The sequence below is a fragment of the Polypterus senegalus genome, chromosome 12 (genome assembly GCF_016835505.1).
Source record: "Polypterus senegalus isolate Bchr_013 chromosome 12, ASM1683550v1, whole genome shotgun sequence".
NCBI lineage: Eukaryota > Metazoa > Chordata > Cladistia > Polypteriformes > Polypteridae > Polypterus > Polypterus senegalus.
The window spans coordinates 59646129-59673301 of record NC_053165.1 but is presented as its reverse complement, the minus strand read 5'-3'; the positions used below and the strand labels follow the sequence as shown (position 1 = coordinate 59673301).

At 40.1% G+C, this 27173-nt stretch overlaps 3 protein-coding genes across 11 annotated transcripts in view; 1 reads left to right on the top strand and 2 right to left on the bottom strand.

Moving 5' to 3' along the window:
- LOC120540683 overlaps positions 1-977 on the bottom strand; it is a 32755-nt gene extending 31778 nt beyond the window's left edge. The window contains exon 1 of the mRNA XM_039771649.1: positions 894-977. Within this exon, the coding sequence (XP_039627583.1) occupies positions 894-900 (7 nt within the window). The 5' untranslated portion in view covers positions 901-977. The remainder of the gene's footprint in view (positions 1-893) is intronic.
- Positions 570-14772, top strand: prkab1a (protein kinase, AMP-activated, beta 1 non-catalytic subunit, a). Of its 4 annotated transcripts, none has more exons than XM_039771645.1 (8): positions 570-1053; positions 2532-2739; positions 3458-3627; positions 6671-6764; positions 7849-7963; positions 11537-11670; positions 11767-11835; positions 13678-14772. In XM_039771645.1, the coding sequence occupies exons 2-8, from the start codon at positions 2581-2583 to the stop codon at positions 13753-13755; spliced, it is 819 nt and encodes a 272-aa protein (XP_039627579.1). In that variant the 5' UTR covers positions 570-1053; positions 2532-2580; the 3' UTR covers positions 13756-14772. The 4 variants fall into 4 exon arrangements, with proteins under 4 accessions (XP_039627579.1, XP_039627578.1, XP_039627576.1 ...); XM_039771644.1 differs by lacking the exon at positions 570-1053 and adding an exon at positions 1082-1189; XM_039771642.1 differs by lacking the exon at positions 570-1053 and adding an exon at positions 1384-1485.
- Positions 14773-14853: 81 nt separating this feature from the next.
- Positions 14854-27173, bottom strand: part of cita (citron rho-interacting serine/threonine kinase a) — a 56098-nt gene continuing 43778 nt past the window's right edge. For 2 of the 6 annotated variants that reach the window (XM_039771636.1, XM_039771638.1), the window contains 17 exons: positions 26870-27007; positions 22996-23176; positions 22747-22838; positions 22017-22121; positions 21582-21751; positions 21060-21107; positions 19653-19733; positions 19118-19253; positions 18797-18936; positions 18414-18506; positions 17937-18045; positions 17311-17439; positions 17062-17142; positions 16829-16907; positions 16253-16435; positions 15830-16121; positions 14854-15742 (listed from right to left, as the gene is read on the bottom strand). In XM_039771636.1, the coding sequence (XP_039627570.1) occupies positions 15719-15742; positions 15830-16121; positions 16253-16435; positions 16829-16907; positions 17062-17142; positions 17311-17439; positions 17937-18045; positions 18414-18506; positions 18797-18936; positions 19118-19253; positions 19653-19733; positions 21060-21107; positions 21582-21751; positions 22017-22121; positions 22747-22838; positions 22996-23176; positions 26870-27007 (2081 nt within the window). In that variant the 3' untranslated portion in view covers positions 14854-15718. The remainder of the gene's footprint in view (positions 15743-15829; positions 16122-16252; positions 16436-16828; positions 16908-17061; positions 17143-17310; positions 17440-17936; positions 18046-18413; positions 18507-18796; positions 18937-19117; positions 19254-19652; positions 19734-21059; positions 21108-21581; positions 21752-22016; positions 22122-22746; positions 22839-22995; positions 23177-26869; positions 27008-27173) is intronic. The other 4 variants (XM_039771639.1, XM_039771640.1, XM_039771637.1 and 1 more) reach the window with 3 other exon arrangements.

Sequence of the window (27173 nt, the reverse complement as noted above, 5' to 3'; positions counted from 1 at the left end):
GTCATTTTGCTTGAGCATTCCTTTTCACTGCTTTGTAACCTACTCATTCAGATCTGATGTTATAGGCTACAGCTCTACCTAAAACCTTGAGAACTTCATGTGCTGTTATGATTTTAGAGCACAGGTTTATTACATAATTATTTATTAGGCTGGATATATTTCACTTCTGATGTCAATGACATATCATTTCTGCTCCTTGTGCAACATATTTTGTGGGATTTCTAATCCTCTGAAGTGCTCTGTGGTTTACACACTAATGGACCTGCAGTTTACAGAACCCTTTTCAGAAACCTTTACAAACTGATGCAATGTGCTTCCTACCATCTGGGAGCGTAATCGATAAAATGTCAGTTTCATTAAATGCTGCACATTCAGAAGGGAGGCGGTGTCGTAGCAGGATTGTTATAAACTGGTCAAGATCCCTCCTCTACTTAATTTTGGATAGCCTGGAGGAAGAAGGGGTCCGATTCACATCCTCTTTCCCATCTTCCTCGCGAGAGCCTCCTCAGCCACCGTACTGCGGCCGGCGAACGAGTGCCTGCCATGGCGTTCCCAGCGGTTCGTTTTATGCAGGCAGGCGTATTTGACAGGTCGGTGTCGCCCACCCGGCCACTCTGTCCGCTGTGCACTTGCTGTATATACACACGTATAATGAATGCCCGATTGATACCCCCATCAACTGGAAGTTGATGAGGTTAACACCGCCATCATCTCTCCTCCCCTCTCCGCTATCCCGCCCTCGCCCCCAGGTCTACAGACCTCCCTTTCGGCACACCCAACTGTTCTTAACATTTGTCCTCAAAACTCGTCTGCGAACACCGGCTGGCAGGCACATTCTATTTCAAAGGGATTCTGAGGCTAATGTGGGATTTAACCCGCGTGCCCTTACTCACCAGGCATCTCCCGAAAGACACGGGCTGGCAGTTTAATTTATGGAGCTGCACACGTCGTTTTTGGAATATTTGCATCTTCTGAGCTCCGAGACTCCCGACAAGCGAAGCTGCACGAAAAACGCACGTGCGGTGCGCGTGTCCCTCTGAGGCCTCCGTAAAGGTAGCGTTCGCTGAGTGGGCGGGACGTGCGGCTTGAAGGTTATTTACCTCCGAGACGCCAAGAGGGCGACAGCTTGTGCTGAGAATAGCATCGATTCATGTGTGCCAGCATAATCGAAGGCCTGTGTTCCTGAACGGTAACTGGGGCGGGGAAGGATGGGCGTTGGCGTGGATGGATGAGAGCGGTTTGTGTGCATGAGAAACAAATAGGGGGATTAAGCTGGTTCCAGAGACAAGTGGAGGTGTGGCTTGCGTAGGTGGTTGAATCGCGGAAGTGCGGAACTAGTCGGGGATGGATGGATGGATGGAGGAAGAAGGAAGGAAGGAAGGAATGAATGAATGGCGCTGTTGATTAAATGGAGGGCTTACGGCCCTGGGCTGCGATGAAGAAGGAGGTTGGGGGCGAGGTGGAGGAGCAGTGTAAACAAAGAAGGTGTGCACTGGTTTTGTTTGGTGGGTAGGTACGCAAGTACGACCTCCAGATAAGTGAAAGTGATAGTGTGGGGGCTCAGGGGGCGGCATTGTTCCATGTACTGGTGTGACTGGGGTGTGCAGAAGTGTCACTGAGAGAAGTAGTGGGGTGAATTAAGTTTGTTTCTGTTAGAGTCATCAGTGTTTTAAATGACTGTTGCCACACAACTTTTTAAATGTACCTTCAGCCCCCCAGGTTGGTCTCAGTGTGGACTGTTCCATTTGGGTTTTGTCCTACAGCTCAAGCATCAGATATTAAGGAGTAACTCCAAGTTGAGTCCTTATGGCTGGCTGTGTTTGTGTGCGTGCACTGACATGGTCAGGTGTTGTGTCATGTCCAGACCTAGCACCCACTTCCCTGTGACCCTGTAAATAAATCGTCTTTAAATGTTACTTTCTTAGACGAACAGGGAGCCTGAGTTCAGTAATGTATGCAAGCATCAGAAATCTGGATTGTGGGTAAGTAAGCGAACAAGCAAGCAGGCAGTACAGGGGTGACTCACTACAGTAGAAGAGAGGCTTTACCAGTAGTAGTGCTGAATTGTTGTTTTGTTACCTTTTTATGTGACACTGCGACAATGACATTTCACTACCATTGGCATGTGTGTATACAGGTGAGGGGCACAGACAAACCAGAGCACATGGAATAAATTGCCAAGTAGTGTGGTGGAAAAGGAGAAGTTGGGCTTTGGGGACCTTCAGATCTCAACATCTTGTGGTTTAGGATAATCTAGGTCAATAGGATGAATGGTTTTTGGGCTGAGTGGCCTGTTTTCTTCAACAATTTTTCTAATGGGTTTAGAATTAAAAGCGGATTGTACCGTAGCTAACACATTTGTTTTTCTGCCCCTGTGAAAAATTAATTGCATTTCATATTTTGTGCTAGTTTATTTGCTGACATATTAATTTAGGCTTGTCTTAGTTCTGTTGGACATAGTTTGCCTGACTAGAACAATCCAAACTACTGACTCTGGCCTGCTTGTTAATCCTAATTTTCTCCTCACACAGGGAAGGGAGGTTTACTTTTCTGGGATTTGGAGGTCTGTTGGCAGCACATATGGGAAACACAAGCAGTGAACGAGGAGGGTTGGAGCGCCATGGAGAACATAAGTCTCACCGTAGAGACAGCAGGGGTCCCTATGGTAAAGAGGGGGATCGTCCAAAGATACTCATGGATAGTCCAGAGGATGCAGACTACCATGGAGAGGACATGAAGGTTTGTCCATTCTTTTGTGTATCACAAACTTTGTAAACTTAGCAGCATGACATCCTGCGAGTTTGGCTTCAGCACTTGGCCACATTTTATAATATTACTAAGAGCTTGCTTGGAATTTGGCTACAGGTATAATGTCGTTGCCAAGTTGCATATCTGTGAGTAACACTTAAAGGTCACATTATCAGGAATTGTAATTTTCTGATTAATATAGTGGGTGACTTAAGAGTGGAGACAAGTTTTACGTATAGAAAATTGATCAACAAAATAGAGGGCATCAAATTAAGCATATTCCTGACTAATTGAAATTGCTTTTAGTATTCTGGTAACATTGAAGTGCTAGTTTCTGGTGAGATGCATTTAGGTGTGCTGTCTTAGAATGTCCTTGATGTTTCTTCACGAATGCCACACCCAGCTTGGAGATCGTAGTATTATGTCCTAGTGAGTTATTTTAAGTTCCAGTTTTGGAATTTAGTAAGTGTGTGTAACAAGAGCCTGTCAGGAAAGATACTGTCCATCTGTATTGTCAAAATTATTAGATTTGAAATTTACTTTTAGTTTTTGTTTAGTGTGGTGTTTTTTTGTAGGACTTGAATGCCAGCCTAAGATGAACGGACAGCACTGGTTTAAGCTTAGTTAATCATACTATCTGTAGACACTTTCCCAAATTGCTAAGTTGTTTTTTCTAGTTGTGACCTCTAACCCTGTTTTTGAAAATTAGGCACCCCAGGAGAAGGATGAATTTCTTGCCTGGCAACATGACTTGGAGGTGAATGACAAAGCACCAGCCCAGGCCAGGCCAACTGTGTTTCGCTGGACTGGAGGAGCAAAGGAAGTCTCCTTGGCAGGATCCTTTAATAACTGGAGCTCCAAGATTCCCCTCACCCGAAGGTAAGGTGACTAGGACATTAACTGAGTATAAAAAAAGAGCTTTAGAACCTGATAATGTAAAGGTAAGTGGGGTCAAATGGGAACACTTGTCACACTGAAGTAGATTAAAACATTTGCAGGTGAGGCCAATCTCGTGCACTGGAAGTGTAAAGGGTTTTTTTATTGTCAATTTATGTTGTTATCTATGTTGTACTCTGTAGACAAAGTGTAATATTTGTTCTTACAGTCTCCTTCGCTGTGGTATGCAGTACTTTTATCATCCTAGCTTAGGAGGCCCAAGTCTAATTTTACTTGGTGCAGTGTGTTCAGGAAACAATTTTATGATTATGCAGTATGTAAATCGTGAGTTAATACTCAATGCTAAATTTTGCTCTTTAGTTTTTATAATTATTGGGAAGTGATGGGCATCTATATAATAATAGTGGTGGATTTAGAAAGTACTCTGATTTCTTCAATTTGTGCTCACTTTTCTAGCTTAAATTTTAAATGGACGAATTTGCCATTTTTGTCAGTCAGCACTCAATGACCCATAATGATATGGTGAAAACACATTTTTGGAAAGGTTTGAAAATGTTTTAAATGTCAAAAACTGATCTTTCTCATTCATAGAATCATTCATGCCCTTAATTCTGTACTTTGTAATACCCCTTCTGGCAACAATTTCTTTCTTCGAGTCTTCTTGGGCTAAGCTTTGCACACCTGGGTTTGGGCCTGTTATTGCATTCCTCCTGGCAGATTCCTGAAGTTCTGTAAAAATGGGAAGTGTCTGTAAACTGACATCTTCAGGTCTCTCCACAGATTTTTCTATAAGGTTTAAGTCTGGGGTTTGTCTAAGCCCCTCAGGGACAATTAGAGACTTGTCCCAAACCCACTCCAGTGTTGCATTGGCTGTATGCTTGAGGTCATTGTCGTGTATTGATGCCCCAGTATAAAGGTGTACACACTCTGCATCAGGTTTTCTTTAAGGGCCTCTCTGTGTTTAGGTTCATTCATCCTTTCCTCAATTCTGACCAGTCTTCCTGTTTCTGCTGCTGAGAAGCATTCCCATGGCATGATATAGTGCTTGGAATTCTCTCAGAGAGTCCAACATTTGCCTCCTTGGTGTACTTCAAACAGGAGATCGCCACAAACATCCGAGTTATGGAGTGCTGCTGTGATGGTCTGCCTTCTGACTGGTCTCTGGTCTCAGCAGAACACTTGTAAAGTTCATCTGAAGTTCTGTTAGAGTGGCTGTTGGGTTCGTGGACACCTCCCTGACAAAGGCCCTTCTTGCTTTTTAACTAAGTTTGGTCAGCTGGACAAATCTAGTGTGGTTACAGACTTCTTTCATTTCACAATTACTGAGGACCCCGGGAATATTTAGAACTTTAGAAGTGGTTTTGTTCCCTCACCTTGATCGCTGAGGTCTAAAGAGAGTTCCTTGGTGTTCAAGGCTTGGTTTTTCACTTGACATGCGCAAATTGTGGGACCTCATAAACACAGGTGTGTGTCTTTCTAAATGATGTCCAATCAGTTCAGGTGGCTGCAAGTCAAGAGATACAAGTTTTTGATTTTTAAATAAATTCGCAAACTTTTCTGAAAAACTGTTTTCACTTTGTCATGATGGATAATTGAGTGTAGATTAATGGGCAAACATGGCAAATTTATCCACTGAAAGGTAAATCTACAACACAGTAAAGTGTGCAGAAAGGGAAGTGGGGCTGAATACTTTAAGTACCCTGTGTGTGTGTATGTCTCTTATGAACCTGCCATTGGAATACAAATATCCAATAGGTGGCCACTTTCTAAGGTCAGCCTGTTCATTGGTTCAAATAGCCTAGTCCTCCAAAGAGCAGATTACATATCATTGGCAGACGTGGTGAAGAGGTTTAGGTGCCATATGAGTAAACATTTGAATGGGTGTCATAAAAGGACCTTACCAAAGAATGTCAGATGGTGTGTTTGCAGCTGATCAATCCCCTGTAAGGTTTATGCCCTGCAGTTTCTAGAATTTCTGAAGACTGGAGTGATAAACACAAAAGCTCCAGTGGGTGAGGACATCTCTAAATGAACAATGAATTGAAGTTGTAGGCAGATGAACTGCAGCAAGAGAAGACCTTCACGCCTGTCAGCCAGAAATAGTGAAACAAAGTCCCAGTGGACAAGTGATCATCAAAAGCTCCCAATTTGGTATAAATAGCACACATCCATGGATTTGCCTTACCTGTTTTCAGTGGTCTATACTGATGATATGATGGTAGTATAATGGCCTTGGGCAATGTTTAATGGCACATATTGGGTACCTTAATACCAATGAGAGCTTTTTTTTTTTTTTTTTTTGGAATGTCAAAGTATTCCTAAGCATTGGCACTAACAAAGTGTCTCCCTTTATGGACGCAGTCTGCTTTTGTCCAAATGGATACTTACAGCAAAATAATGCATCATTTCACTGAAAATGAGTAATTACAGAGGTGAGCGTATCCATGAGTTCAGATTACTCTGGTGTCCTGCAGTGCCCTTGGATCTCAGTCCAGTAGAGTGCCTGTAGGATGAGGTGGGACAGAGGGGGGGTCTGTCTGTGGCCACAATATCTGCAAGTAATGTCCAGGCTGGCTTGATTGTATCACAACAGTCTCTAAGGAATGTTTTCAGCACCTTGTTTAATCCAAGTCCTGATGAGCTTGTACTGTTCTGGAGGCAGAAGGAGGTCCTACATGGTCCTGAAAAGGTATACCTAGTAAAGTGGTCACTGGTGTTTTTTATTATTATTATTATTATTATTATTGTTGTTATTTTTAACAATAAAGTCCTAGATGTACTAATCAGGTTTTTCATAACTGATGAAGACTTCTAGCTTGCACCAACATTTTGCTCATGCAGATGGTATGGTCACCTTTGTGTTTGGCTTACTTGACTTGTGACAATTCAGTGTCAGTTTACCGTGGTCTTCAGCTGTGGCATTTGGACCTCTTTGATGCGAGTATGTTAATGGCCAGAGGTCCGGCCACGTGGCGTCTTAAGTTGTGAATTCCAATGGACTTGTCATCTCTGTTCCCTTTCCTAGTCAGAACAACTTCGTAGCCATTTTGGACCTGCCAGAGGGAGAGCATCAATACAAATTCTATGTGGATGGACAGTGGACACATGATCCTTCTGAGGTGAGCCCTCCTATTGCAGCCTGCATTGAAAACACTGGAATAGAAGTTTACCAACCTGTGCTTGGAGTGAAGATCCAGGAAAGGACTAGATGAGTACCCCACCACCCACCCCACTGTCATACCTGTAGTATTATTTAAAAGAAGGACCACCACCTCTGCAGGTGTCACATTATGTCTTCCAAGCAGATCTCATGCTGTACATCCTAAAAGTGCATTCTGTTGGTCAGAGTTTGAGGATCACTTCAGTGAAATGGCCACAGCAGGGTGGTCTGAGCCTCTGACAGCCTGGCCAACGTGTTTATTTGGACCTTTCACGAGCGAGGGGGCCTGTGCTCTCGGCCAACGCTTTTGTTGCTTTCAATGTTGGACAGAATTTTGGGAGGACATGGGGGAGTCTTCTGCATTCACTGCTTGTCCATGTTGATAACAGGAGCAGGCAGACCAAGGCAGCTTTCTCTGGTAGCGCACGTCTCTGAGTGTTAGGGTCCGCTTTATTTACAAAACAGAGCCCCCTCTTTATACTGGATTGTGTTTGTCCTGTGAAATGTTTGTGCACAGTCACAGTTGTAAAGGCTCATTTAATCGGCCATTCAGTTGGTGATAAAAGAATTTTGCTGTGTCCCCTTGGCTGGGGCTCTTGGGGTCTGCTTTGGCCAGCATGTCCTGTCATGGTATAAGAAGTTATTTTTTAGTATTTCTTCCACAGCTGACCAATTTCTTTGTAGTGGTTCGGTTGACTCTCTGAATTATATGCAGCATGTTTCCCTTACATGGATAGAAAGAACTGACATCACCTGTCTCATGAAGGTATAATCTGTAAAAAAGGAAAATGCGCTTTGAATAGCAGTGACCCACTGGCTTCTTTTTCATCAGTAGCCACACTTCCACCAGAAATCGTGCCCATGCACACTCAGTCAGTAATCAAACTCTTGACACATCAAAATATTAAACTAACATGGCTGGGTTCGGAGAGTTAGCAGACTTGGGGTATCTGCACATTTGCACTTCACAAAGTAAACTGAATGAGCATATTGATGTGTTTGCTACACGGTGCTAATTTTCATGAAGTTTCATTTTCTTGCAGCCTTTCACCACCAATCACTTGGGGACAGTGAACAATGTGATCCAGGTGAAGAAGACCGACTTTGAGGTGTTTGATGCCCTGCTGGTGGATTCTCAGAAGTGCTCAGATATATCAGGTAAGCAAAAAACAAAAGGGATGTACCAGCAGGCAGCTTCTGGGACTCTGAATGGTGGGGGGCCATACTGTAAGTAAGCGTTCTATGACCTCCAGTTCTGCCTTTTGTATTCTGCAGACACCATTGTTTGGTGGTTTACTTGTTTCCATTATCCTCAGTTGTGGCTTCTGCCTTTGGCACCTTGGCCAAGTGACCTACCACCACTCCATTCATGTTATCTGTTGTCCTCATCCAATCTACTTCTGTCACACCGCCCATTCATTTTCCACTCTTCAGCCCACAACTGATGCCCATCAGCTTGATTTGGTTCCTAATTTGAGTTGTGGTCTTTCACACCTATTACTTCTCTCAATATTGTACTTGGCAAATCCATCTACTGAGTGTTCACTCCATATTGCCCAGATGTGATTTCCCTGCCCCCGCCACCACATCTCCTTGTAAGTCAAGCAGAAGAAGCTCCATCCAGAGTGGCCCCTTTAACATGTCTGTGCACATCTCAGCAGCCCTCCAGGGTGCCTCTTCTTAAATGGTGCCATTGGTTTACCCTTAAAGTATTTCCATCAAGTGCCTGATGACCACTAATGCTTGGCTGAAGTATCTGACACTCTTGACGTTTTGAGGCCATGAAAACTAACGCAAGTACAAACCTTTATATGGTTACACTTCAAAACAAGACTGAAAACATACCATGGAGTGTGCACTTTGAATTAAACAAATTTGGGATAAATATGCAAGCCTCTGTAGACTGAATTCAGATATAAATTGGATGGTAAAGCTTCTAATAAGATGATGATGATGATAATAATAATACACAATATTCTCATTCTAGGATTTTTAATAATAATTAAGTCTAGTTTTAATATTTTAACTAAATACAGACAATCATAAAACATGCACTGAAACGGAGTGACCCGCAGTCCTTAAACCCTAATAGGCATTTGCTGCCCCAAGTAGGGGTCTTAGTGCTCAAGTCCATTGCCAAGTAGGTCACTTCACAGTTTGAGGCCATTTAGGAGTCCCACACTGGTTTTTAAGGCATTTGGGGGGGGGTCCAATAGAGTTTAAGATTTTAACCAGTTTGTTGGGGCCGGAGCACAGGTGTGCAGTTGCACTTCATTCATGTAGAGCAGGAGCTGCACCCCTCGACTGTAAAGGGGGCTTCAGGATCACACAGACTAATAAAACAGTCTTCCAGTATCTGCAAAATTTCTAATGTGGAGACTCTCAGTGGTGGGCTGCACTGTAGGAGATTAAACTGTTGCTAATGTGAAATGTTCTTGCGATTAGTGGCCAGTTAGTGCTGTCCGTCAGTTTCTTTGTAATTCATTTTTTTGTTTTTTTGTCACAAATGGTGACAATCAAAGGGTTTGTATCTTCACAGTCCTAAAACCTTTTCCTTTGTTGTGCTGCTTTATACAGAAGGTCTGTCTGTGACTTTGATGTTCCACAGTTTTGGGCCCTTGACTGGGCTCATGGTGGTCTGTCTTGACATCAGCATTGGAATTTCTGGGAGTCTTGGGTCTGCTGCCTCAGTGGGGATGCACTGGTAACAGGGTCAGCACTCTGCTTTCCATGGTCCGAGGACATGAACACAGGGGTACCCTTTGAGCAGTGCCATCGTAGTAATGCACTTCCAGGCCTTAGTCAGTTTAAGTTTTTTCACTGACTCTACTTTTGAGGGATGGTGCCATCTGTATTATTGCATATCTGAGCAGAAAAATATGAAAATGTGCTTCAATGAAAGGTTGCTTCACAGTAAGATCCTTTTTAGTGTGCCCTTATGCTTTTTGGTGGCTCATGCAGTTTAAACTAAACATGCAGCCCTTAAAGCTTTTTGTCAAAACAGACACCGACCACGAGATGGCAAATTCAATCGTGTTATTTTTTAGCAAGTGTGTGAAACAAGCTGTTAAGGAGGAGGCCGGCATGGCTGCAGTGCTTTTATATTCTGAATGTGTCCAGGATTTGTGTTCTTGTGTTTTCCAATATTTATTTCGCAGCAAAAACTAATAGTATTTGCAATTGCCACTATTTTCCCACAGTGCCATGCTGTAGCAGACTAAGTGACGGCTGAAAGAAGGAAGTGGAGCAGAGCGGCTTTACCAGGACCCTTGGCTGGTGTAGGGGGTGTCACTGTTGCTACTGCCATGTTTTAGACCCCGGTCTGCTCAAGTCTGTTTTTTTCCAGTCCTCCCTACTCTTAGACCCCCAAGCCAGTGTTTCTAATCTGTTAACCCAGCATCTTCTTTCCCTGCATTCCTCCACTGTATTGTTTGTCGTCTTCGGCTACTTCTCCTTGTCAATTGGCCCATCAAGGTCTGTTTAGGGAGGAAGTCGTCATTTGCTCTCCTGGCCATCTTCGCCTGCGTGGCTGGGTCATGGGTTCAGTTCTACTGTAGACTGCAGTTATTACAGAGCGTTCATTTATTTTACCAAATAAGAAAAACCCTGGATGAAATGCATCTCCGCAAATTTAAAAAAAGGATTTAATTGTTGTGGACTTCAGGTGTCTCCACTGTTTTTACGGGGATGCATTCTCCTCATTTCTGCCTGTCCTCCCCACTCCAGATACAGACTGTGTGTCCAGCACTGCTGCATTGTATGTTTTGTTTTGCATTTCGTGAGCTTAGTGACTGCCATGAAGCAAACCTCACCTCCCTGGAGTTCTCTGAAAGCTGAGTTTGAGTTTTAACGTGTCCAGTGCTGATCTGTGATTTACAGAAAAGATTTTAGTATGAATTGTGAGCCAGGGTCAGACAGAGGATTGGGGGCTGTAGAGGCAGTGATAGTTTTGGTGAAGTGGTCATTGCTGCGATGCGAGTTCTTAATATGCACAGAAGCCAGTCTGACCAGGGGCCACTCTGCAGGTTTGCTCATTCTGTGCTCTGATTGCACTCGCCTTGGTACACTGCCATGCAACAGGAATTGAAATTTTTTTGCAACGTACTTGATGTAAAAACAGTCTTTGTCTGTTTTTGAAAGACATTTTTTTTCCTTCAAGCTGAAGCCTGTGTTTGAGCTCAGAGCCACGGGGAAGTAAAACAGCTAAACTTGATGGACTTGGTCAGCAAGCTCCTGGTAGAGTAGCTGCATGGGGTGGATAAGAACAATTAAAAACTCGGTAGAAACAGCAGGAAGGCAGCTGTTAGTTCTGATTACTGCAGGCTTGTTATTACTTTCACTCGAGTATGTGATCTTTATACTTTTGAGCATTGTTTTGATGTTTCTCCAAATGGCCTTAAGCCCACAGTTGCAGTAAAACTCATCTGAGGTCCGTCTAGTCCTCGGGTTTCGGACGTCTACCTGTTTTGCTTCAGTTCAGTAATTCTCATCGAGTTCACTGCGCTGTTATGTGTTGCGTAGATTCTACTTTTTGTAAACTTCTCAACATAAAATTCTTACAGAATCTTTTAATTCTAACGTAACTTAACATTACATGCTAATTTATCAATTTGAAGGGTTAAGTGGGCCTGAAGGCCTTCTACTGCAATCCTTATGGCAGATGAAGGTGCCATGCTCGCTGTAACTGATCCGCTGTCCTTGTTCTTCTCCCTCCTCTTCGTAATCTGACAGACCTGTCCAGCTCCCCTCCTGGGCCCTACCAGCAGGATGCTTATGTCTGTAAACTGGAGGAGCGCTTCAAGTCGCCACCCATCCTACCTCCACACCTCCTTCAAGTCATCCTCAACAAGGACACAGGGATTTCAGTAAGTAGAGGGGTCAAAAAGGAATGCCATGGCCACCCTGTACAAATGGCCACACTTCTAATCACACCTTCTTTCTTTTTAAATGCCCTTTCGTAGTGTGACCCAGCGTTACTGCCAGAGCCCAATCACGTGATGCTGAACCATTTGTATGCGCTGTCAATCAAGGTATGTGCTCCTCTGGGACAGAGGCCGGTCAGCAGTAGCTTCAGTACGTTACTGGGTGGTTTTGAGGGGAGTAACCATGTATGTGAAGTCCAAAATGCAAACCACTGAGGACACACATGGGCTCAGTGTTGGATGCTGGCTGTGTACATTTAAGGGACTTCCTGCAGACCCCTTTATGCAGATTGTACTTGGAAACCATATTCTAAAATGCTGATGGGGATGGTAAACATTGAGGATTTTATTCAACACACAGAGAGATGCCATATTGTAATCTCATTCTTATTTAACTACCCTTACTGTTTCTGTATTTATAATTAATTTAGACATCATTGTTCAGCATAGTGTCAGCTGCAGTAGCAGAGAAGTTTGTTTCTTAATTCCAGTATCTTTTGTTAGCCTAAAACAATCCCAGGCTAGTCAGAACAAAATGGCTGTGTGTGGCCCTGCCTGCCTTGATGTGTTTTCTGTGGTGGTCCTCATTGTATTGCCAAAGGCAGAAAAATCATGTTTGGGGGGCATTGATTTACAGTGATGCATTTAAATGATTTTTTTCTTGGATGTTCTACTCCATGTAGGGGATGTAAAGATGGAAAATTAATGCAATGCAAACTGAAGAAAACCCTGGCAGGTCAGAGGGGCACCTACTGAGGACATTGTCTAAAAACCTGTCCTGCGGGTAATACTGGACTGTAGCCATCGCAGGCTCCCAGTCAGAAGACTGAATCCCTTGTGTCATTTAGACACCACGTCTCCTGTAACATGCTGCACTTGTGTCATAAACAAATTTAAAATGTAACACAGTGGCATAGCATGTTGTTAGGCTGAGCTCACCTGGGTAGCGAGCTTCATTTAATTTCCTTCTTCATTATTCCTACTTGCTGTGTACACAAGGGCCATAAGAATCATTCACTTTTGTAGAATGAATGATTGTAATATTCAGCTCTGTTTTTAAAACCTATTGCCTCTTCCGCTAGATTGTTCTGCCATTTTTAATTATTATTGAAATTGGTTATGTATTTTTTTGAAGCCATATACTGAAGTTAGTTGGTGATAATACGCATACGTACTAGAAATTATCATTGTGCTCACTGCCTGCTTAAAGTCAACTGCTGTGCCATTCACTGAGTTACAAAAATACATTTAATGGAGTTCAAAGCAGGCAGTCTGAGGAACTGGGAAACCCAAAGCAAGGCCAAGGCAGTGGTTGCTGTAAGGGACCGTGAATGGTTTGCTTATGGTGACTTTGTATCTTCAAACACACAGAGTTGTGTGTTTAGCACCTAATAAGTGATGCACATTGCAATTCTGATGTCAAACCTGCTTTGTCATAGGAGTATATCTGGGAGTATTTTGAGATTTACCATTTGGGTTTTCCTTCCCCTTCTTGTGTTTGCTTTTACATTATGATGCTACAGTAACGGGAAGCATCAAATTGTGGAAGTTGTACATGAACGAAAACTTTGCATAGTGGTATTAGAAATGAATATGTGTGCTCAAGTGCACTGCAGCAGAAACGAGAACACAGGTTAGTATTTATTCATTTATTTTTTTTAATTCATTGTCCGTCTCTGCAGTTTACTCTTTTCTCAATAATCTGTACCCACTGGTGGTGTGACCTCTACTTAACTGATCCACATCGTCCCCTTGGATGCTGCAGTTTCCGAGACACTGAGTTATATTAACGTGATTTGAGAATGCTGCTCCATACGGCACTTCTGCATTGCTACCAGCTAAGAGCAGAATTTGTGTAAACCAACACCTTACTTGTGTATTTTAGCCACTGTGATGGTGTGGGCCCTTCAATAAAGACTTAGAGTTCTTGTCTTCTTTCTCTCCAACAAGGATGGTGTGATGGTTCTCAGTGCTACTCACCGCTACAAGAAGAAATACGTGACCACGCTGCTGTACAAGCCCATCTGAACAAATAAAGTGGCCTTTGTGAGAGACTTCACGCCACTGCTACAAAGGGACATGCCTAATTTGACACGTGGACTACTTTTTTCCTTTCTAGGCCAGAATGAGGCCTTTTGGAAGCAATCATTTGTGAAAGATGAATTAAGCTTCTACTACTGCAATTCAATTTAAATTGAAATTTATGCTTTCCAAATCTTTTGGAAGAAGTGTGACAGAAGACAAGGTTGAATTTCACTCCCCTTGTAAAGGACAGACGATTCCGCATATTTGAAGGTAATTATGCTTATTCAGAAACATCAGCTATTTATAGAGTCTACCAAATCTGAAATCCTAATGGACTAAGTTTCTGCATTTCATCAGATAAAAATCTTCTGTGTCGTGAAATCCTTGTTCAGAAGGAGACCAGCACTAAACGGACACTGGCATTACATCAATTACCTGTTTAATGACAAAGTTGACTGTTCTCTGTATAGTTTTTAATTCCTTCTCTGTAAGCCTACCCTTTAACTCACTGGTCTTCACTCAATTTCTAGTGTTATCCAAGTGTGTATACCTATGGAAAAACATAGGCTTATGAGCGTTTGTACTCTTAGGGTGCATATGTTGAATTGCAGAAAATGTATGGCAAAGCGAACGTTCAGTCTTTAGAAAACAAGGGTGTGTTTCAATTATGGCCAAGTCCTGCACCACACGGTTACACTGTTGGCATGGCAGACGTCAAGCCCCAAGATCTCCACAGAAGGATGTCTTGAAGAGAAGCCAATCAAATTCACAGGTATGTTGTTAGGGCCAGTGATTGTCAATACTGTCAAATACGCACCTTGCACTAGTAATCCGGAATATGTTTAAATTTACAAATTAACAGTGGCCAGTGCTTTCTGAGGAGTTGCTTTGCACCAACTTGGTGCATGGGGATTTTTTTTTATTAATATATTTTTTTTTTTACCTGATGTCTTTGTATAACTTTAGAGGAAAAACAATTGCAAAGAAAAATGTTTAAATTAAATGTGCAGTTGAAATGCTCCAGTTCTTGGACTTGCCTTTTTTCTGTTCTTTGACTGTCCTTTTTTTCTTTTCCATTCTAGTAAATAAGATGGCTACACGTTTCCTTTTTAATGCGTTTATTAAATACTGAATATAGAATTTCTGCACTTCAATATCACAGAAAGCGTTTACATTTTGTAGTGAGATACAAGTGAAGGCTGAACAGAAGGTAACCTAATGACGACTGTGTGCCATTCATTTACCAGACAGGTACGCAGGCAGGATGTGCTCTCCTTTTACCCACAGGTTGTAGGAGTTTTGGGAACCTCCCCAACCTACTAGAGAATAACAAATACATCATACGAATGGACAAGTGTAAAGAATCAGCCAAGAGCAAATGTAGGAGAGCCTAGAAGCTCCAATATTCTCACTACATACAGTATTGTGCATATAGTTTGTGACATTTGTAAAAACACAGGAGATATCAATCTGCTCGTCAGAGCACAGACATTTTGTGTAGAGTCCTTCGAACAGAAAACATTACAAGACATTACAGATTAGAAAGGGTTGCTCATAAAAATAGACTTAGCTGTGTCATCTTGAAATCCCTTTGTTTCTTAAAAAAGTTTAGCAACTATTTACATTTCTCTGGTTCAAGTCTGAATAGAAAAGGGCGCATCAAAGGGAGAGAGATTTCCCTACTCTTGTAAACAAATTGGTCAAATGCAGGATGTTTAAGCTTTTGAAGTAAATACAAGGCAGCTGAGAATTCCTTTAAAATACAAACACAATGGTTGCATTGTAGAATGTGTTTTAAGGAATTGTGTGCCCCCTAAAGTATCCCCCCCACCACAGCAGCCCACCTGCTTTGTGGTTCAAGCAAATTCAAGAAATTCAGTGTGCTGTGAAGTGCTGCTAGGTTCTGCCAAAAGAAGCAGGGGTCTAGTAGTCTGCAGTGTAGTTGCTTCATGGAGTCTAGCGATCCTTACACAGATGACTGATCCCATACCTGAGCAACAGACAAGTTTAGATAAGGTTAATAAAAAATAAAAAATACTGTTGATATACTGGATGTAGTGGCTACACAGGTTTGTACCTTATTAACCGGTGTCAGAGGCGTTCTTACAGAGCCAGTATGAAGACGGCCCCTCTCGTCAAACATCCGTCCAGGAGACCTCTCTCTGCGACTGTCCAACATTCTTCCTGGAGACTTTTCTCGGTCTAGTGGACGAGCTGGGGATTTATCGCGTCGAAACTCTGTCCTTCCTTCACGGTACCGATGTGGGGTGCTGGGCTCCCGGGACAAACCTTCCTGTTGGGAGGTCCCAGAAGCCAAGCGTTTGGATATATGTTCGGTGTAGGACGGCGGACCTCTTTTATTAGGACTGCTACGAATAGAAAGCAAAGGTTGTCATGTGTTGTGTGCAACAGTAATAGTTCACTGTTAAAATGATGGCAAGAACTAGACACAGTATCATCTTGGTGCACAGTGTACTATTGAGCAGGACAGATTGGTTACCTGCGACTAGATGCATTTCCCCCTCTGGCTTTTTCCATGGCACTCTCTTTCACAAGGTTTCCCTTGCAGCAGATGAGCCTCAGTTTGTTCTGGTAGGAAGAAGCCAGGTATATGGCTCCATTTGAAATTGCTGGGCCCAGGTACCGTGGACTTGGAATCTCCAGGTGAGCATGAGCAGGAGACCTGCAGAAATCGACATTTGTGAATCCAAATATTTGGGCCAGTGGTTTGGTTTTTTTTTTTTTTTTTGCAATTTTCAATGTTATCTTAAAAGAGAATCCTATTAAGTTTTAGAATAGATTTTAAAAGTCGTATCACAATGATAAAGGAGCAAAAACTTGTCAGCACACAAAACTTGAGCAGATATTATGTTTAACAAGCAATAAAGGTAGGTAGGGTCAAAGGTACAGTGACATTGAAAGATAAGCATTTTCAAAGACAATTCAAGGCTCTCTAAATATGAACAGCATTTAATCCTGTTTTAGGTCACGGTTTCTCTGCAGTGCACCTCAAACCCATTGATGTGTTAACTTACTTGATAAATATAGGAAAGGAAGTCTTAAAGCTAAACCTCACCCTAGAGCTGTCCGTCCCTGAATCTCAATGACTTCTAAGGAGCTGAAGTGAGTCACAAACAGATATGGCTCCCTGTAGGCTGCATTGACACAAAAGCACTGTTATACACTCCCACATTTTAAATGGTTTCATGTTGCATTAGACACTTCATGAAGCACTGTCTATAATGGCAATAAAAATATTTGAGTAATGGAACATATCTGTCAACAAAAAAAAAAAAAAATTACACCAACCAAATGCCAGAGGCAAACGACTCCATTTGATGTCATCAGTGCGGCTCCTTCTCCCATAAGAATCAACAAAGACCCCAAACTCTGTAAACCAGAGGCATGTTTATTACGTGGGGTTTAGAAATGCACAGTTATGAATAACATTACAGCACTGAGGAAGCCAGATGAATAATGTATTAACTGCAAATTCATAGGGAAAATCTCAGATGTAAAAGATCGTCCAATGAAAACTAAATAAAAGATCCTTGTTACCATGGAAACAGAGCAGATACTCTTCTTTCTGGCCACTTGGATTGACTTGCATGATTGCAATAGGGAAGCTGTGAGAGGATGCTGCAAAAATGGCCGATGTCAGAGTTGCATCATTCTTGTCTAAAAATTCTGTTGAAGTAAAATTTTTACAAGACATTTCAATAAATATATACTCAAGAAAAGGTTAGCACATTCATTCTTTTTAAAAATTGAATATACAATTTAGTCTGGTGCTAGGCTATTTAAAACACTGGAGGTTACAACAGAATTGTATATTCAGTCCTCTAAGGCACAGTGAAGGCGGAGCAGGATGAATGTGACGTGCTTGTTAAGGTGGGTTTGTGTAAGGACTCTAGCAGAAGTGTTTTGAACCAAGTGGAGCTGTGATAAAGATTGGAAGAGTCACCAGCTGAATGGAGTTACAGTAGTTGGTCTTGGCTGTAATAAAAGCATGGACAAGTTCCTCAGACTCCAAAAAAAAAAAAAGCTATCCCCTGGAGCAGCAAACATAGCAGAGGATCCGAGGATATCCCATCATATGGCCTATTTATTATTAATCTACAAAACTTAATTTTAATATCTAATGGTTTAGGTAAAATCCCACTTGACTTGGATTAAATACTCACCTTCCAGAACATACTGCTTCATCTCAATTTCATAGAATTTATTTGTCCCAATAATGATGCTGTAGCCTGTCAAATGTATGCAGCTGCAAGGCTCTGCTGTTTCAATCTCCTATTGCAGGAATGAGAACATGAAGAAACAGGACACATTAAATGAGATACTGTGTACTGCAATTTAACAATCATTGTTTTATTAATACTTTTGAATTTTACCACATAACTATCCCAATTAATTTTGCCCAGCTTTTAAAAACCCTAAAACTGTCTTCATTCCAGGCTTGAAAAGTTCACCCCTCTGTTAAGAATCACAAGTGGATTTCATAGAGCAGGATAGCCTGAAGTCTCTGAACTAGCAATCAGGGCATCCCAGTGATGACAAGTAAGTGCTTATCTACACTTTAGAGCTGCTCAGTAGCTTTATGGCCCTGCACATAATGATAGTAAAGACATGATTAGAAATTCTTTAAAGTAGTGATCTACCTTCCTGATGCAGAACTTGTTAAGGCCATCATTGTATCGCAGGATGGTTACTTTATTTGGCATTGCAGCACAAATGCACGGTCCATTCTCAATCTGAAATAGTGTAAAGGTAGTGAAATAATTGTAGGTTAACTTGAGCACCTAGAATAAGGGGGGGAAATTGAAAAGGAGTGAAGTGATGGCTTTGTTCAACTTGGACGTTATCACTGTTCTTGGAGGTTGATATTCAACTATTTTAAATATTTGTGGCAGTGCTATACAATCCTAAGCAGAAACAAAGGTTTAAAACAGTAGTTAGACTTAAATGTCCACAATATCTTTTTTTTATTTTTCCTTTTTTGAATGTTTAAACAAATGCACTTGTACAAGATGAAAATTATTACCTTCCCGGCAGCAAACAGGTGACATCCCTTAACAGTCTCAAAGATGTTGGGTGCAATTTCTGGCTGTGCAGGTAGGTGTGACTGACTTATTGACTGCTTCACTTTCTTAATTTCAATCTGACAAAGTGCTCGCTCACCACCTAGGCAGCAGTTGGACAAGTGTAAAGAATCTGGTCATACAGATTTTTTAAAAACCATTTTCTTTGTAAAACATATTGTAAAATGCGCATACATGTTCATGCTGTAAGAGCAGCATTATATTGAGAGTTTAAAAAAGTCCAAATAAGAAAAATATTAATAAATAAGCATTTCTTTACTGACCCACTATCATTAGCAGCTTGTCCTGCTCTTTCAGGATCTGAATCTGAAAGACCGCTCCTACTCCAGGGATATGAGTTAGGGAGGACTTAATCACATTCAGGGCATAGAGGCCTTCCTCTGAACCAACAAGGACAATCTACAAAGATAAGCATTTGTTAGCCTATGGTACTTTAGTGCTGTATTCACATACAGAATCTGAAATTTGAAATCTCTGCATATGAGTAAATAAGACTCTGCTCAAAGGTATTAAGGATCCCCTTTTTATTTATTACGGACATGCCCATAAACATTTTCAAAGGTCATTGCTCAATTTAAAATGGAAACTGAAGTATGGTGCTGAATTACCAATGCATTTCAGAAACAGAAACAGAAAGAAAAAGAAAAAAACACACCTTGTACATTAATAATACAGCAGCTACTTGTGTTGCTTATGTTAAAATTATTAAAATGATCTGTTCTGATTAGAAGTGGAGTTTACGTTTTTTGATCTGCTCGTCTTGACACAAACTCTTCCAATAACTATTACTGATAATACCTGGTCAGTGAGTGGCTGTGTGCAGTTGATATCCAGACGGTCATCTCCTTCCAGCTTCAACAAGGAGTTTCCAAGCAACTTCTGCTAGAAGAAGAAGAAGGAAAAAAAAAAACACCACCAGTATTATCCAGTTTAGGTAGAAGAAATGAGATGTTAATGACAGCCTAAAGTATTTGTGAGAAGTAGTGTTAGCAAAATTCCTGCTGCTCTGCCATGCACCAGCAACGCAAGTCATTTCTTGGAAATAATCCATTTCTATGTAAAGCACTCCTCTTTCATAATGAATCACAGCTCCATATTCAGCTGATCTAACAATATTGCTCTTGACGCAGTAAGTGACAATTAGCATATTGTATGCCCTAGCTGTTTGTCACTTGATCATTTTGCATGTCTTCATTTTCCGGTCTTATTTATAAATTTTTTTAGTTTATCTTCATTGTATGGAATATTATGTAATCAACAGTTCTGCTGCCTAAAAATGGTAAGTCTTGATCTGTGCCAGTAGGTAATCCATGCAATGTGTGCCTAAATGGTTCCTGTTTGCCATATGGATTGTTTGGAATTTCAGCAAATATGTACAGGAGCAAAATTCTTCTCAATTCATATTTAATGCATGAAACATAAGCAGGTCTACAGTCTGCTGTCCATGTCGGAGGGAGGAAGAGAACACTATATCTAGATATCGTCAAGTACGTCTACTGTATATATTAAACTGACATTTTTCCCTGTATTCATCTATTGTTTGTTATATACTTAATTAAAACCAATGAAATTTTTGTAGTTGTCGACACAAAAATTTAAGGTTAGGAGTGCCTGCAAGCAGGAACTTCAATACGACGTGTATAATGAATGACTTATTCTAAGCATGCATATAATATTGTCTTGCTTTTGTAAAGTGTTAGACTAACATTTTTTTTTCAATTTCTTTATCATAATATTTATTTATGTTTGGTAATTTCAATAGATTCCATTATAGCAGTTTACTTTTTTTTTTTTTTTTTTTTTTTATATATTACGTAGCTTTTCTATTTTACTATTTCTGTTCTCCTTTAGTTAACAATGGCCTATAATGGTCCACTGCAATACCTTTCACCTCTCATTTCATGATTCCTTCTACCTCAGGTTTTAATGCAATGATTGACAGCCCTACACCTTCCTTGTTCTACAGGAACTTACTCCACCTTAATCATAGTAAAACAAGTTAATGTGTGTTATGGGGAGTGGAGGAGAAATTCTGTTTCCAAAAGGAAAAAACACAACAACAATTGTTCTATATTATTGTCACAGAGCAAAAGTAAAGATTGCAGTGTTGTAATAAACAAGCAGAAATTTGCAAACATAAAACTTTCAGCAAAAAGGCAGCTTCGGCAAGGGCTGGCACAAGCAACTAATGGCTGTTATTGTTACCTGGACAAACAATGAAGATACAGGCATCTCCTGGAAGAAGACAGCAGCCTATTGCATAGTGACAAATTGGTGATCAGGATTCGGTTAAACTTGCATATAAGAAATGGGTAAATCCCAAATAAGTGCTATGTAAAAAAGAAACTCTACATGATGAAAAAAATACACCAATGAAAATTGGTTTAACCATAGCCAATAATGTCAAGAGCACACCACTGTTAAAATAAAAATCCCTGAACAGCCCAATATTTGCCAAGACCAGCTTTTAAAGACATCTAAAAACAGCTGTATCTCTGAAATGGACGCAGCTGAAGACTGATACTTTTCCTTAAAAGACATCTTGACCGAAAACTGCATTTATAATGAAGTGCAAAATAGTTCGTCATAGTGTCCGCTATGGCGACCCCTCATGGGAGCAGCCAAAAGAAGAAGAAGGTGGTGTCTATGAGGTTTTAAAATGCTACAAAACTGAAATACATAATTTTGTGCTTTGTTTTTTCAGGACAAAAATTTTAGCCTACTCACAGCATCAGCATCAGCCTTCTCCTGAGAAGTCCGACCCCCAGCTACCACAGACTGTAATGCTGTAAACCAGCGTTGTTTGTCAGGGAAGCTTGGAGCAAGGAAGTAAAGAGACCGTCCTGGCCAGCACGTGGTATGGGGGTGGGATTCCAGTTTCAACATGTAGGGGATATCTGTCAAAATATGATTAGTGCATGTCACAAATGCAGGAGAAAGTATAAAGTTGTTGAAAATGATATTGTGGGAAGAAAAAAAGGCAAGTTAAAGAATAAAATATACAAATAATGGATCACATTATTCTTATACAGTCAAAGTTTAATGTTCAGTACGGAAAATTTTTATTCAAAAAATTTGTAGTCATTTAACCTGGTAGATAGAGATATATATTTTTTTGTTATACCTCTTTTAAAGGGTGGAAGTTGTACTATACACTATTACCTGTCTTGGCAGTGTTGGCCAGTTCTGATGCCCCCACAGCACCATGGACAGACACATCTCCATCAGGCAGGCACAGGTCAAACTCGTCAATGGGTCTGGTTCCCTCTGTGAAGAGAAGTCACCACACAATATGAATGCATATTATATCTCAAACATGATAAAGGTCACTTAAAACACAAGTCTTCTCTGTTCTCTTACTTTATTTACAAAGCCAGGAGGCTGCATTCTCTTCCACTTGCTCAGTTCTTAGGGATTTTATGTAATTATGTTTGTTTTTTGTTTTTTTTTTTTGTTTCGCCAACGTCTGAAATATGAACCCCATACCTTTCTAGTGGAACAGCACAAATGACCTCTCCTTCTGGTTTTGCTAAGAAAGCAGAAGAAGTACAGTCGCATCCAGAGAGGGCTGGATCAAAAACAATACAGAGAGGGGGGTTTTCACAACAGACCAAAAACTATGCTGGCTTTATTTAATACTGTACCTTGGGGTCCTGCTATGAATTGTTGTTTAGATAGAAATCATGCGGGACTCCGCTCAATAACAGCTACAACCTGCCTGTCTTTTCACTCTTATATTAGGGAAGATACATTATTATTTCCCACCCCAAAAATCTGTGTGTTGGGTGTGTGTGTATCAGGCCAAAACTTATTACACACATTTACTTTTCCTAAGAAGGTAGTTGCTTTAAAGTAAGATATTTAAAGTTGTGCATTGTAAAAAGACACTCACCTTCTCTTGGCTCATTGTCATAGATCATCACCTTCGATCCTTCCAGAACAATGTATTTTCTTTCCCATCCCTGCTGGCCACGTTTACCGTTCCTGACATAACACAGATGAGTGTTTTTACTTTTTTCTTAACAAGCTTACTTTCTTAACAATACAAACATCAAATGAATTGATATCATGGCAAAAAACCTCAAGACAAGAGGTCATCTTGAATCACATATACCAACAGTGCAATGGTAAAGTAGGCTACCGTGGGAGCTTCATCCAGCCTTCCAAACGAACTTGGTTTGAGGGATCCCTCATTTGCATCCCAGGAGAACTCATTTTGTCTCGACAGAAAGCTTCGGTGAAGTGTGTTGCATATTCAGCAGGCAGACCACAAGTAGCAGGCAGGCAGGGGGAGCACTTTGGATGGCACATTGCATGGCACTCTGAACAGCAAACAGCAAATCATTTTGTTTCAGGTTCAAAAATGATCACAGTAGCAACAAAATTCAAAATGACCACTTCTCTGGTCTACTTATCACAGCTAGACTAAAACTTGGGGTTACCCAATCTCTTTTCAACGTAGGCCGATTCCTAGCCTTAAACTAAAAAAAAAAACAACACCTGATGTGGCCTGCGGCGGTACAATACAAGTACAGTAGATATAGTGAGAATTTACCAAACTAAATGCTAAATATAAACTTCAGATATTTTTCATAACTTAATCATTTTAAAGACAACTCTCAAATTGTTATATATCAAAAATATGAAATATTTGGACTTAAACTTTTTAGCCCAAATCTTAATATTTAATTAATGAACCAATTTTTCTGTAACTATGTAAATTTTGTATTAACCCCTTTACACATAGTCTGTTCTTTTAAATGTTTCTGTCAAACAGCTAGGAGGGCAATCTTGAGGCTAGCTCCCCCAAATCATAAACTGACATTGCCAAGTTTAAAACTTCAAGTAGTAAAACTTTTTAAAACCAAAATAACAAAAGTACCTAACACAAACACACACCCTGGTAATTTAACAAAAACATTAAATGTGGTCAATGTTTCTTTGTATTTGGTGTTTAGCTGCTGTGACTACTACTTTAACATTATTGAACTTTGAGGTTTGGATTCAACTCAAAAGTTTAAAGTTATATTCCAAAATCAGTCAACCTTTGACAAGTGATTTAGCTCATTTAGTTTTCGCTTAAAATAAAAAAATCAGAATTTAAACTCATCTAAAATCTAATGAGCTCTAAAGACTAATGAAAATTTCATAAAAACCTAGCCCATTAATTCACAAGTTACAGTGACCACAATTTTTTTTTTTTTTGGCTGCAGACACATGAACACACATCTTTCCAGAAATGTTAAAAACATATTGATATAAAAAAAAAAAAAATTACATTGAAAGCAATGTTAAAATTTCATGAAAACACACCTTCCATATATGGAATATAGAGGAAGTGAAAAAAAAAAAAAAAAAAAAGGAAGCATGACTTTAGGACTATTTTGACTCCTAGAATTTAGCCACTCAAGAAAATCTAAGTGAATTATTATTGCAGCAATAAATCACCAACATAAGGATAAACTTATCTTTGTAACAGACTTGACTTCTGTGTCTCAATTTTGCAAATAGTGTTGTTCTCTGTGTTTAACATTATATTGCTATCTGCAGATGCCCAACAACCTCTGAAATTGTGAACTTACATGAACAGTCCCATACATAACCATGATCATACTTTTGGCCTTGAAGTAAGTAGTGATTTTTTTTTTTTACAAATAATTAAGTGATAACATCGGTTTCTCCAACCACACTATAGAGTTTCTGGATGCTTTCATTTCTCCATCTACTTCTGCCCTCCGACACTCTAACATTAATAATAACTCCTTACATTCTGCAATAATAAAGCGGCATAATCTAGTGTTTTCTCTTATAACTGCACTGAATGTTCTCTGTGACACACTATCAGTGGTAGAGTATGTATAACTGATTAACTTTCTAACCATATTTTATTAGAAAACTTTGTCAGGTTTGCCACTTGAAGGTCGCATGGTGCATCTTCCAATCATCATTCTTCATATTTCGTAAACAACTAAAAACCCTGAAAATCGTGGGCCGCAGATAGAGCACAGGTGGAGAAAGACAAATTAAACTGTTCAATAGGAAGCACAAGCAAACCTACCTACTCTGCTGCAATTAGGGGAACTAATCAATCAACATTGTTTTCTTCAACATTTTCAGATAATAAATTAGAAACACTGAAGGCAAGTAAAGCCTGTAGGTACTACTCAATCCTTTTTTTTCCCCATTTTTTCCTGTTCAGTTTGCAATTAAAGGTGCCATTTCTCAACTCTTTTCCAAGTTGTTTTGCTAATGTGACAATAATGATGTTGTAAATCCTTAATGATACCAAAGCTTTTTGAAAATGAACTTTTACAGGTTGAGCATCCCTAATCCAAAAGCTGAAATTAAAACCACTTTTGTTAAGTTATGATGATAGTGTAGCAGTCGTTGCAAGTCTGAAAGAATTGGGAGCTATCTTCATGAAAATATTAATTGTAAACTGTGTGTTACACCCTGCCAAAAGGAGGAGAAAGAGACACATGAGATGCAGATTTTGGTGCACAAAATGTCCAAATCGGTAAATGTACCTAGCAACACGAGCATAGCATCCACCTTTAATGGGAAAGTCTAAACAAATAACTAAAGGAAGTTATAACATTACTGTCTAATTGGAAGTACAAACAAGCCTTGCCAGAACATAGCTGAAGCATTTTAATATGTAGTATATACACAGATAACAATGCAAAACTAATCTCTGTTTGCTGTTGTTATGACATATAGCAAAGCAATTATCAAAATGACAAAAAGATAAGCAGACAGAAGCACTGCTCAAACATGTAGAGCCAAGTTGCTGAAGTAGTCTACGTGGGTGTCTGTATGTCTCTTCTGTTGCCATATTCTTCACAGTATACAAATTAATCAATAAACTTCAGTTACCTTGTACCGAGATCCTGAATAGATAACAGCTATTTTTTAGCTTTTTATTTTCTCTAAGCATCAAGTCTTTTGCACTTTCCCTGAAACCCAGGTGGTTTAAAGTGCATGGACAGGACCAATGGAGAACAGGTGTTTTAGAAAGATGCAAATATGCAAAACCTCCAAAATCTGAAATGCTTCTTATACCAGCCATTTTGGATTAAAGATGGTCAGTCTGTACTAGTGTTACCTGGCTCCTACCCCTAGCCCTCTACTGAAAATGTTGTTTTGCATCAGACTGTCCAATACTGATTCACGGCATTTCTTCCATGTCTAAGGTGCTTGAGAAGATAGTTTCCCTGCAGCTATCAACCCATTTAGACTCTCATCAAGTTATATCAAGACAGACAGTCGAGTTCCTAACTATTCCAAAGCACTGGAAATGCATTACTTTGAGTTGTCAGTGACTGTCTTAAGTGTTTTCATTTTGACTGATCTGAATGCTGCATATGGTAATTGTCAATCATGGCATTTTACTTCAATTCCTGAAATCTTGGAATCAGTTTAATCTCTGCTAATGCAGTCGTATTACTGTTATCTCCCTGGACAAAAAGAATATGGTACTCTAGGGAAATCAAACCAAACCTCTGGTGTCGTTTTTCTAGAGTTCAAAAATAAGACTGACCTGAGTATTGACCCCTACTGATCTATTTGCTACCCATCGCCAGAACTTATTATCGGTGTAAAATGCGCTTTCACTAATGACCTATAGATTTATACAGATTTATTCAACTCCTCCCATTATTCACCTTGCACAAACATTTCTCTCCTAGGATGGTATTCAGAGGTGAATAAGTGCCAGTTTCACATAGATGATAACAGTAAATGTAAAGTAATTCTTCTGGATGTACTTCTTTGTTTAAATCGCTGACATAATTTACTCATGCTGCTATTATTAGTTATCCTATTTCTTTGTCCTCTCAAGTTACAAACCCTGTGCTTTCATTTAAAAGCCACAAAGTTCTTAAGTCACCATATATCGACTTGAACACACTAGAAGAGATGAAAGACCATTGGTAATTTCCTAAAAAAACATTTTTATTTTATTTATTTATTTTTTTAAAGTAGTTTCAGTTTTGCAAACTCTGCCACAAACTCACCAACACAGGTAGCAGCCTGTCGCCCAAAATGTACTGTATCCAGGCAAACTGCACATTTAGTCGCCCGCATGTTCAGACCAACATTGAAGCGATGAGGGATGTTATGATGCATTCTTTCCTTTAGCCTCCGTCCCACCTCTATACCAAGCCAATAGGGAGAATAATAACAAAGTCATCAAACATGGTTTTGTTAATACATGTTCAAATTGTTTATCAACCATTCATTCTTCACACATGGGAAAAATTAAAGACAGACAGAACTAACAATAATGACACAGTGAAAGTTCATGTATAGAGTTGATTA